General features: G+C 44.8%; 1 protein-coding gene across 1 annotated transcript; it reads right to left on the reverse strand.

Moving 5' to 3' along the window:
- Positions 1-1,060: 1,060 nt before the first annotated feature.
- Positions 1,061-4,496, reverse strand: LOC143439943 (sperm motility kinase 2A-like). The gene is made up of 2 exons (XM_076926519.1): positions 2,965-4,496; positions 1,061-1,614 (listed from the first exon to the last, which is right to left on the reverse strand). Exon 1 carries the CDS (start codon positions 4,474-4,476, stop codon positions 3,010-3,012), a length of 1,467 nt encoding a protein of 488 aa, XP_076782634.1. The 5' UTR covers positions 4,477-4,496; the 3' UTR covers positions 1,061-1,614; positions 2,965-3,009.
- Between the last annotated feature and the right edge of the window lie 7,702 nt (positions 4,497-12,198).

A 12,198-nucleotide genomic window follows, 5' to 3' on the forward strand; every position in this document is an offset into this window, starting at 1 on the left:
ATCCTGATACCATGCTCTGCCATTCCATACCCCAGGGCCTGAGCCTGTTCTGAGTTCTCAGTGCTCTTCCCTGAGATGTAGCCTTGGTGTTCCTTCTACACAGGCACTGGTCCTATTGAGACTAAGTGGTCAAAAGAATGACCACAGTTGACTGTAATACAGAGGGCAGTCATGCCCAAGCCTACCACTCCCTGGCTGCAAGAGCCTCCTGTAACACCTGTTCCCTGAGGGTTCCTGAGGCTGAATCTAAATGAGGCAAAGAGTGCAGTTTAGAGAGGGGTGTTTCCTGAAGAGATTGGTGACATAAAGAAGTCAAAAGTTGGAATGTGTTGTAAGTGTAGCTCAGGAATCTGAGACCTTTCCATCGGAGTGACGGGTATACATATGAACAGCTTCAGTGCTTGTGAGATTAGGGTTCTCCAGGCACTGATAATCTGTCAGGTATGATTGGGGTTGGGGATAGCATTGTTAGGTGATGTCCCTGTGATAGAACACATCTGGTCTGTGTCAGGAGAACTTCTCCTCTCACAGAGAACATCTCTTCTTCTCTCTTCCAACACACGTCCTCCTTCTGCCCCAGATCTGACTTGTTCACTGAAGGACACTTGCCTGAGACATAGGGGAATGACATAGGACATAGGGGAATGACACTGCCCTGTGGATCTAAAGGGGAAAATGTCACAACAGGAAGAGTAAACACCTTATATGATACAATTACTGCTGTGGGGGTTAGGCTGGACCTGTGGCTCCTCACAACCCTGGGATCCAGCTTATGCCACATCTGGAGGACTTCACAGGGTTACCATGCTTGCCTCACTGGAAGTGGGTCAAGCTGATGGTACCTAATATTCTCCCTGGTCCTTCTGATAATGCTTCTGGGTCCAGAAGGACCCAAAGTCCACCCTCAGCTTTTACATTTCCCCCTTCAGATGCCTTAAAACTTGGTCCCTTCAAAGTCACTTTGAATGATTTGGTGGTTTGGGGCACGATATTATTCTTCCTGGGGCTTTGGAACACCACAGAACCAATTTTCCTATGTCAAGAAGATGCAGGAAAATCTCCAAGGTCATCTTTCACAAACATCTATTTTATTCTCTGCATCATAACAAACATGTCAAGAAGCCTTGAGTCTTCTACTAAGAGTGAGGCAGGAACGTGCATTGAGAGGAAGGGTCTGATGTGACCCTGGGTAGGCTTAGGGGCTCCTGTCTCTACCAGCTTTGGACAGGCTTTCAGCCACTGCCCTGAATAGTGATGCCTTTGAGGTAGGATTTCATTCCTCCTGCCAACTGGAATTTCATCATTTGCTCCCTTCCTCCTGGCTGGACCCTGGGCTCTGAGCAATGTGTGGTGGACCTGGAACATGATGGATTTCCACAAGGCTCTCTCCTGCAGGTCGGTGTGTACACATGGGTCCTCTCCAACATTGTGACTGTAGAATTGTAGCATCCGGCATCCTCTAGTGATCTTCTAAAAGGCGACAACACATGTGAGAGGGACACTGGGAACCTCAGCTGCACAGGACATCTCTCCAGCTGTGGTCACCCTGTTCCACACTACTCCCCAAGCTGCCTCCTCCGGTCTGAACCTCTTCCTCCAATCTCCTAGCTATCACTGTAAGAAACAAATGTAAGAATTTCAGGTCTCAGCTTGAACTTAAAATTAAAATATCATTAAATTTGAGTCAAATATTAGCTGCCCCCAGGCATTTCCCAGGAAAGGAAGAGCACATTCCAAAGACTCAAATACACATTCCAGGAAGAAAGACCCAAGATAGGAGTTTATGAGCCCTAAACTCAGTAAACCTGGGTAAACAGAAGCTACTCTAGCTGACCTTCTTTGTTGTAAAAGATATGGTGCATATTTGAGTTAATTAGAAACAGGGTCTGGGAAGGGATACCAGGCCTGTGAATAGCTGTTGGAGTTTAGCCTTTATAGTTATTGGTGAAGAAGTAATTATATAACTGCCCTCATAAATTCTGTAAAAGTAGAATATAAACTGCCCTCAGCTTTAATTGGGGTTTTTTTTTGCTTACATGAAGGAGAACCGCAGTATACTGGTTGTCACCTTATCATCAATAAACCTCATGTTATTGCAGCAAATCCCGTCCCTGAGCATCTCTGGGGGAGCCCGTCCCCTGGTTTTGGATCTTTAGAATCCAACACTACTCCACACCACCCTCTCTTCCCTCAGCATCTTCCTCTTCCTTCTCCTACTTCCTCCTCCTAGCATGGTCAGTACCTGTAGAAACTTAGAATTAATAAAAAGCTCTGACTTTGGTTTTAAACTCAAACATTTAACTTCCCCCAGGGACACATCCCAGGAGAAGCACATTTCAAAGACATTCCAGAGAACAAAAGACCCAAGATAGTGGCAATAAAAAACCTGGGTAAATAGAGGCTACTTAAGCTGACCTTCTTTTAAAGATAAGATGTAAATTGGGTTACTTAGCAACCAAGCTTGAGAATGAATGTTAAAGTCAGCCCTCGTAGTTATTGATTAAGAGGTAAAACTGCCTTTATGAGCCTTGTGAATATTGCTATAAAAACGGCTCCAACTCTAATTCAGGGCTCTCTTTTGTCTGCATACAAGAGAGTCCTGGTGCACCAGTATCAATAAACCTCATGTTATTACAGCAAGTCCTGTTCGTGGGTATTTCTGAGAGAGTGCTTCCCATGGGTTAGGATCCTTAGAGTCCAACATACCCTCTTGTTGTCTCCTTCTAGGTCAATGTTTTTAGATTTCCCATGCACAGGATACACATGGGAGTAACCTTCTGGGATGCTAGATCTGTAGGTAGGTTCAATTTAACCATCATCCCATGGTGTCTAGACATAGCTTCCCCATGCATCCTAACACACACACACACACACACACACACACACACACACACACACACACAGATAATCTGCCAGTTGACACAGACATGAGTAAAATAGATACATTCAAATACAGAAATGTACCTGGGCAGGGCCGGATGCTTGTTCTCCGGATGCCCTGCTGGGGTTTTATGTCTGTGGGGTGACTCTCTTCTCCCCCAGGTGACGTTTCTTTCTTGCTGGTATACAACAACAGAGACTCCTTAGAGCATTTCCTATCATTCTAGCCCATCCCTTGAATCCTGTGTGCTGGCCCCTGCTGGGGACAGGCTTGTGCTCTGCTGAGGCACTGGTGCTGTGCATTGAGTACCTGAAGGGGACACTCCTAAAAGGTATGTGGGCTTGGTCCATTGTTGGTGTAGTCTGGAGTGACCTGCAGGAAAGAACACCAGACCAACTGGCTCTTCGGCCTTCTTTCTGCTTCTGGCCTCGAGTAGCCATTTGGCTGTTGGAGGAGGAAGAAAACAAGATGGGCTCACTTCTTCTCCTTAGTTCCAGGCGGAAAGTAGCAGGATCATCACAGGAAGGGTATGGTGGTAGCAATTGATTCATAGGTTGAGCCAGGGTAGGGCTGTCACACTCCTGACCAGCCTGCTCTTTGAAAAAGCAATATAAAGCCATGGCCTCATTGTATTTTCTATGGTAGAGTGAGTCTTTAATGTCTTGTGCTCGAAATCCAAGGTGTTCCATGGCTTTTACAATGGCTGGGTCTGGCCTGAGGGGGATCTGTTTCTCACAAGGATCTGGGAACCCCTCTGAGTCCTCCTTGAGCCAAGGATGCATCATTACTTGAGTGATTGTTGGCCGGTGGTTTGGATTCCTTGTCAGTAGGTAACTAATCATGTCCTGGAGCTCCATTGACAGGCAACGGGGCATAGGATAGTTTCCCAACACAATCTGCCTTTGCAACTGTGATCTGTTGGCAGCAATGAATGGGAGCCTTCCAGTCATCATAAAATACAATAGAACCCCTAGGGTCCATACATCGACCTTGGGGCCTTCGTAAAGTCTCCCAAGGTTCAACTCAGGAGCACTATATGGATAAGTCCCGCAGTGAAAGCTCAGCTGTTGCCCTGACTTTACTTGGGTGCCGAGCCCAAAATCAATAATTTTTATTCTTCCATTACTGTCTATCATAATATTATCAGGTTTTAAATCTCTGTGGATTATTCCCTGGTCATGGCAGTAGTTCATGGCACCTAATATTTGTTTGAATATTGTGCATGCCTCATCCTCCTGCAGGTGACCAGAGTCTTGGATGTGTTGGGAAAGTGATTTACCCTCGGCCAACTCCATGATGAGGTATATTCTCTTCTCAGTCTCAATGACTTGAAACAGAGAGATGATGTTGGGATGGTTGGTCATCTTCAATATTTCGACCTCGGAGGTGACCGGATGGCACCATTGCTGCCTCTTGTGGATTATTTTGACAGCCACAAGCTTGCCTGTGAGGCGGTGCCTCGCCAGCTTGACTTTGGCGTAGGACCCCTGATAGATGGTATTTAAAACTACATATTGAGAGTGGAAACTCTCAGTGCCAGAGGGGCTGGGCTCCGATCTGAGCTTTTCTGACTCCTGTTCGCTCTCAGAGCTCATTTGAGGTAACAAAGTATTAATGCTACCTAAGAGGGAAAAAAACAGAAATAAATGGAAGAGATCTAAGATCAGAAACTGAACTAATTAAAAATAAGCAAAACAGAAAACTAAAACCCAACCAAAATAACAACAACAGCAAAAACCTAGAAAAGCAAAACCACACACAAAGCCAAAAAAAATCCAAAGTAAACAATCAAAGAAATTTTTAAAAATTAATGATTAGGAAACCCCAAGCAATATAAAATTAAATTAAAATCAAACTCCAAATAAGAGAACATGAAAAACGCTAAAAACCTAGAGATTAAAACAAAATGTAACAAAAGCATCAAAATTTCTAGAATATATAGGAACTAAAAAAATATATATCACCAAGAAACAACCCAATGAATAATTAGGAATATTGAGATAGGGATCTGAAAAGGGTTTTCTTGAAGACATGCAAATGGCTAAGAATTATATATATGTGTGTGTGTGTGTGTGTGTGTGTGTGTATATACATATACATATATATGTATATATATATATAAAAATGTTCACCATCCTTGGCCATCACAGAGATGAAAACTCAAACTTGTTTGAGATTTCATCTTATTCGAATCAGAATGGCTAAAGCACCAATGCTGGTGTGGATGTGGGGGATGGAAATCCTCATGCATGCTGTCCATGGGAGGATATAAGCTGGTCTGGCCACTATAAAAAAAGTGTGAGTGTTTCTCAGAGAACTAGAAATTGATATGAAATGTGGTCTAGCTACCCCACTTCTGGGATATTCAAGGAACTCTATTTCCTACTGCAGAGACACTTGTTTCTCCATGTCCAATATTGTTACCTTTATTCACAATGCAGGGTATGTAAACAGCCTAGATATCCATTCGGCCGACGAATGGCTAATGAAAAGGTGGTACCTACAAACAATGGAATGTTATTCAGCTGCAAAGAAAACTGAAATTCTGAAGTTTCCAAGTAAACGCATGGAACTGGACAACATTACACTAAGTGAGCCAACCCAGACTCAGAAGAACAAACATGGCTGCTCTCATACACCCACAGATCCATGTATCAAATCTTCAGATTGCTTAGTACAATTCTTGTATCTCATAGAAATTACATTTATCAGTGTAACTCGTATATCTCAGAGAAATTTCTTTGTGCAATGACACAGAAACTTAAAACTGGTCAAAGACTGGATAATAAATGTTATCAAACTGCTCAGACACAAACAGGGATGTGTACATTGTACCCTCCCTCCTTCCCTCCTTCCTTCCCTCCCTCCCTCCATGGCATAGGGTCTACCATGGAAAAGGGGGGCAGAGAGATTGTAAGAACCAGGGTTGGGAAAGGCCAGAACAAAATATCTTCTTGACACGACAAGACCATGGCACCCATGAATTCCCAGCAGCTCTGGCTGCCAGCATGAGATCTACATGAAATCAAGCATTCCGACATGACCAACCCCTGGCGGGAACATTGGCAGTTGATGACATCTAGGGGAGAGAGTCAATCCTCCTTAAGAACGTGTCTCCTGTCCAAGTACTAACCAGGCCTGACCCTGCTTAGCTTCTGAGATCAGACGAGATCCGGCGCATTCTGCAGCACCTGATTGACAGAGAGGCAGAGGCTGCCATCTCCCACTTGCAGTTATTCGAGGAACTCTGCCACCCAGCACCCATTACCAGAGACCCCACAGAAACTGCTGCCATGGGTGCTGTGGAGGCCTCCTTCAAGTGCTGTAGTGGGGCCATTATCGTGCTCACCAAATCTGGCAGGTGTGCTCACTAAGTGGCCAGGTACCACCATCAGGCTCCTATTATTGTTGTGACGAGCAATCCACAGATTGCTCGCCAGGCCCATCTGTACCGTGGCATCTTCCCTGCTCTGTGTAAAGATGCCTTACTAAATGCCTGGGCTAAGGATGTTGACCTTCGTGTAAACTTGGCCATGGATGTTGGCAAGGCCCGAGGCTTCTTCAAGACAGGAGAAGTGGTCATTGTGCTGACCGGGTGGCGCCCTGGCTCTGGCTTCACCAACACCATGCATGTAGTAGTGCCTGACCTTTGATGGCCCTCTGGAGCCCCTCTTCTAGCCCCTGTCCCTTCCCCTCCCCTATCCTATCCATTAGGCCAGCAAGGCTTGTAGTGCTCACTCTGGGCCATAGTGTGGCGCTGGTGGGCTAGGATGCCAGGAAAAATTGATGCCTCTGAAACATGCAATAGAACCCAGGTATTTTTCGCGGCCCTACTTGAGTCAGGGGTGAGGAAGGAATGCAGGGTTGGAAACTCCGAGTTTATCACAGAAGGGCAGCATCATCTCTGTGTACTTTGCTCCTGTAGAAAGTTGTCCAGAGAATTCCCAGCCCTAGCCTGGTGTCAGGAGAGGGCAAGAGTAGGGGGGCTGAGGGCATGGGGCCCAGGGGCCCAGGTAGATGACTTTTGGCTCATGAACATATATGACAGCAGGCTATTAAAAAAACACATAGCCGGGCGGTGGTGGCGCACACCTTTAATCCCAGCACTCCGGAGGCAGAGGCAGGCAGATTTCTGAGTTGGAGGCTAGCCTGGTCTACAGAGTGAGTTCCAGGACAGCCAGGACTACACAGAGAAACCCTGTCTCGAACAACCAAAAAAAAAAAAAAAAAAAAAAAAAAATCCACATGAATTTGTGGGTTGTGGGGAGTGGCTGGGTGGATGGATCTGGGAGGAGCTGGGGAAGGACAGGGAGTGAATAGGATCCAAATACATTCTATGCATGTCTGAAATTCTTAAAAAAATAGTATAACTTTTGAAAACCACAAATAATCAAAAACGTAAAACCCCAAACAAAGCCAAAGCGGATCAATAAAAAAATACAATAAGTAAGAAAACCTAGAAGTGCAAAAGTTTGTAACCCAAAACTGGCACAAAATTCCCCAAAACGCTAACATAACACACACAGAGAGAGAGAGAGAGAGAGAGAGAGACAGAGAGAGAGAGAGAGAGAGAGAGAGAGAGAGAGAGAGAGAGAGAGAGAGAGAGAGAGAGAGAGAGAGAGAGAGAGAGAGAATTTCAAACAAAAACCTCAATAAACACTGAAAGCAACAAACCAGCCAAGCAAAGAAACCAGAAAATAAAACCGAAAGCATAAAAGATTAAAACTCAAATAACCCCTGGGCTGTGGCGGTGCACACCTTTAGTCCCAGCATTCAGGAGGCAGAAGCAGGCGGAGCTCTGAGTTTGAGGCCAGCCTGGTTGACAGAGTAAGTTCCAGGACAGTCAAGATACACAGAAAAACTCTGTCTCAGGAAGAAAAAGAATTAACAAAAAACAAAAACTAAACCTCTACTATCCACAGGCTGGGGAGATAGTTCAGTACTTAAATAGCAAAACACAAGGGCTGAATTTCAATCTTTAGAAACCCCGTGAAAAATAGTCCACCAAGTCATTTTAATTTTAGATTATGAAGTGGATCAGAGACCCCAACATAAAACCAGACACACTAAATCTAATAAAACAGAAAGTGGGAAATTCTCTTGAACTCATCGGCCCAGGAGACAACTTCCTGAGGAGAACATCAATGGCTCAGGCACTAACAACAACAATTAATAAACAGAATGTCATGAAACTGAAAGCTTCTGTAAGACAAAGGACACTGACATTAGGACAAAACAACAGCCTACAGATTGGGAAAAGATTTTCACTATCCTACATCTGATGGAGGGCTAATAACCCCAGCAATGGTGGGAGTGCAAACATGTACAACCACTCTGAAAATCAATTTGGCAGTTTCTTAGCAAATCGGGAATAGTTCTACCCCAAGACCCAGCTATACCACTCTCAGGCACATACCCAAAAGATGTTCCACCATACCGCAAGGGACTTACTCAACTATTTCATAGCAGCCTTATTCATGACAGCCAGAAACTTGAAACTACCCTGATGTTGAAGATATCCCTCAATTGAAGAACAGATAGTGTAGTTTGTTTTCACAATCGAATACTAATCAGCTATTGAAAAACAAAAGTATTATGAAATTTGAAGACCAATGATTGGAACTTGAAAATATCATCCTGAGTGAGGTAACCCAGACCCAGAAAGACAAACATAGTATATATTCACTTATAAGTGGATATTAGCTCTAAAATACAGGATAACCATGCTATAATCAACAAACCCAAAGAAGTTAATTAACAAGGATGACCCAAGGGAGGATGCTTGAATCTCATTCAAAAGAGGAAACAAATAAGTAGGATGGAAGGAGGGAACTGAGGTAGAGAAGGGGTTGAGAGGGGTCCAGATAGGTGTGGGGAGAGCAGGGAAAGTGGGCAGAAGAGGGCTGAGTGTGGGGGATGCTTCTCTGGGATGAGTTGGAGACTTGGTGGGGATGGGATGGGGAGAGGCTCTAGGGAGTCTGTGAGAGTGATGCTAGCTGAGACTTCTAACAACTAAGGTTGGAGAGACTGAAGTGGCCATCTCCTGTAGCCAGGCAGAATTTCCAGTAGTGGGAGGGGGACACTAACCAACCCACAAAACCTTCAACCCCAAATGTGTCCCACCTACAAGATGTTCAGGGATAAAGATGGAGCAGAGATTGAGGGAATTGGCCAGCCAATGACAGGCCCAACTTGAGACCCACCCCATGAGAGAGAACACTATTAATGATATTCTAGGACTTGCAGACAGGACCTAATGAAACTGTCTTCTGCAAGGCTTCAATCAGCAGCTGATGGAAACAGATACAGAGACCCAGAGTCAAACATTAGGTAGAGCTTGGGGAGTCTTGTGGAAAAGTGAGCAAGCCAGAGGGGTCAAAAACACAACAGAGTCAAATAACTTGAGCCCATGGAGGCTCACGGAGATTGAACCACCAACCAAAGAGCATGCAGGGGCTGGACCTAGGCCCCTTACACATTTGTAGCAGATGTGCAGTTTGTCTTCATGTGGGTCCCCTAACAATTGGAGCAGAAGTTGTGTTCTGTGGATCCCTTTTCCCTAGCTGGGCTGCCTTTTCTGATTTTAGTGGGAGAGGACAAGCTTAGTCCTGCTAGAGCTAGATGTCTCAGGGCAGGGTGGTACACAAGGGGTTGGCCTCACCTTCTCTGAGAAAGGGAGGGAGTTATAGGAGGAAGAGCATATGAGGTGGGCCTAGGAGGAGAGGAGGGAGTGAGGGGCTCTGACTGGGATGTAACATGAATAAATTTTAAAAATTCTTTTAAAAACTTAAGGTAGATGGCTTACCTTAGAAACAATGGCCAAGTTGACTGAAGGCCTCAAATCTTTCCCTCACACAGGTGTTCTCACACCTACCACACGTGTACTTACAGGTCACAAACACACACACACACACACACACACACACACACACACACACACACACACACACACACACGTGCTCTCACACACTCACAGATTCACCCACAGTCACCCACAGGTATATCTACACACACACACAAACAGGTACTCACACTCAAGTAAACTCAAAAAAAACAATGCACACACACAAGAAGGAACTCACAGGCAAGTAAACTTAAAATACAACACACATACTACACACACACACACACACAAGCAACCCTCCCCCCAAACACACACCGATCTTGACACACACAAGCTCACACAAACCAATCAAAAGCAAAATCCACAACCAGCTCACTAGATACAACAAAATCGCAGAGGGCACCACACCACCACTCCTCTCAACGCACTCAAAGAAATCCAGGTGTGACCACAGCTTAACATCTGCTGGCTGGACCGAGTCACAGTTGCTCCTCATGAGGTCATAGCCGGACCTGTCCTGCCAGGGCTGGGAGGGACTCCAAGGCTCTGGCTAGGTGGGCTGTGGAGACTGACATTAGGCTTTCAGAAATCAAACCTGTAGGATGTGTTGATGTCCTCAGGTCTCTGGTTTGAATGTTTGCTGTGCCTCCTGCTTTAAAGTCCTCATGTCTACACTCAGCATGTCACTTTTGCATTCCAACTGATGGGTCCAAGATGATGCTACAGCTTAAGTTTTTTAAAAAAAGTTCATATGAAGACCTAGGTGGCTGCTGTCTTTCTGACATTACTGTAGCCATGTTGTTTTATACCTGTAGCCTGCTGTCTTACATTAATAACAGAGGACCCTTCTCATGCCCGGCTAACCATTAACCACATATCCCATTAAGGTCTATGTTCTGGTAGTCTTGGAAATTCTCCTGATCCTTGCCCTCCTTTAGGACCAATCATAATTAAGGTCAGGTAGAATTGCTTTGTACAGCTTTGTAGCAGCAATAAGCCTGGACCTGAACCAACCACCCCACTGCCTAGCAAGACTTCCTGCACCTGTGTGTGAGCTTTCATGGTTGCTATGTGGTTTTTGCTTTTTAGAAGCCACCCCTGGGAAACAGTCAGGGTTGCCTTCTCAACTCCCAAGTCTGACCTGCATCCTTGATCAATCAGTCCCAGGATATATGTTCAATAAACTACCCTTGCTTGACTGAGATGACTGTCTGAGTGGTTTTGGGGGTGATTCCTGGACCCCAACACTGCTCATGAAATATAATGATGCAGCTTATGACTACCTGTGAGGATGACAGGAAGATACCTTTCTCATAATTTCCAAAATTCTTGATTCTTGTCAAAAACATGGGAGGGGGGCTGTTGAGATGGTTCAGAGGTTAAGAGCACTGACTGCTCTTCTGGAGGTCATGAGTTCAAATCCCAGCAACCACATGGTGGTTCACAACCATACTCAATGAGATCTGATGCCCTCATATGTGTGTCTGAAGACAGCTACAGTGTACTTACACATAATAAATACATTAAAAATCTTTTTTTAAAAACCATGGGTGGGGCCAGAACATCTGCTCCGCTAAATGGGAGGACCTGAGTTTGAACCCACAGGAAAGCTGGGTACACACCTGTAATATCAGAATTCCTAGGAAGAAGGAAAAGCAGTTGAGAGAGAAAAATGCCTGGGACCTTGTGGGCCAGGCCGCCTGACATATGTAGTATCAAACCACACACCCAGTTCAAACACGGTAGAAGAAGGGAAGGTCTGACAAAAATGTCCTCTAACCTCGGCACACATGGTGGGACATATCTGTGACCATATACATGCAAGCTTGTTTCATTCTGTCTCTTTCTCTCCTTCTCCTCCTCCTTCTCTCTCTCTCTCTCTCTCTCTCTCTCTCTCTCTCTCTCTCTCTCTCTCAATCTCTCTCTGTCTCTTACACACTTACACACTATTATATGCACACTCTCACACATATTCACACACTATTATAAATACACAAACCTACTCTCAGACACTCTCACACTCACATACAGACACACAGAATCGTCGAGTGTACACAGTGTTATATTAAAAACAACAAAACAAGCCCTCTTTATGAACTGTGATTCTCTAGTGAAACCCTTCTTTAAACATGAGGAAGAAACTAAGACACTCTCATAGATGAAGACTGAGTCAAGGGATATCAGAGTCTCAAGAAAGAATAAAGAACAGGTGATCCATGGACAATCACAAAAGGCAAGGTGAACTTTGCTTCCCCTGAGATGTGAGAGATGCTATGTCACATAACCGCAAACAACCAGAGCAGTTGGTCAGGGCTTTGAGAGCAGCAGCAATACCTTTCACATAGCAGAGGTGGTATTTTAGCATCAGTGTGATCTTCATGGTAACACAGGGTGGGCAGCTTTGACCTGTCCTTGATTTTGGTGGAATTTTTCTAAGTTTCACTCCATTTAATCTGATGTTGGCTATTGGCTT

Source organism: Arvicanthis niloticus, chromosome 28 (assembly GCF_011762505.2).
Source record: "Arvicanthis niloticus isolate mArvNil1 chromosome 28, mArvNil1.pat.X, whole genome shotgun sequence".
Classification (NCBI taxonomy): Eukaryota; Metazoa; Chordata; class Mammalia; order Rodentia; family Muridae; genus Arvicanthis; species Arvicanthis niloticus.

Excerpts from the sequence above, each read along its gene's own strand:
- LOC143439943 (XM_076926519.1), bottom strand. The coding sequence starts at position 4,476 with ATGAGCTCTGAGAGCGAACAGGAGTCAGAAAAGCTCAGATCGGAGCCC.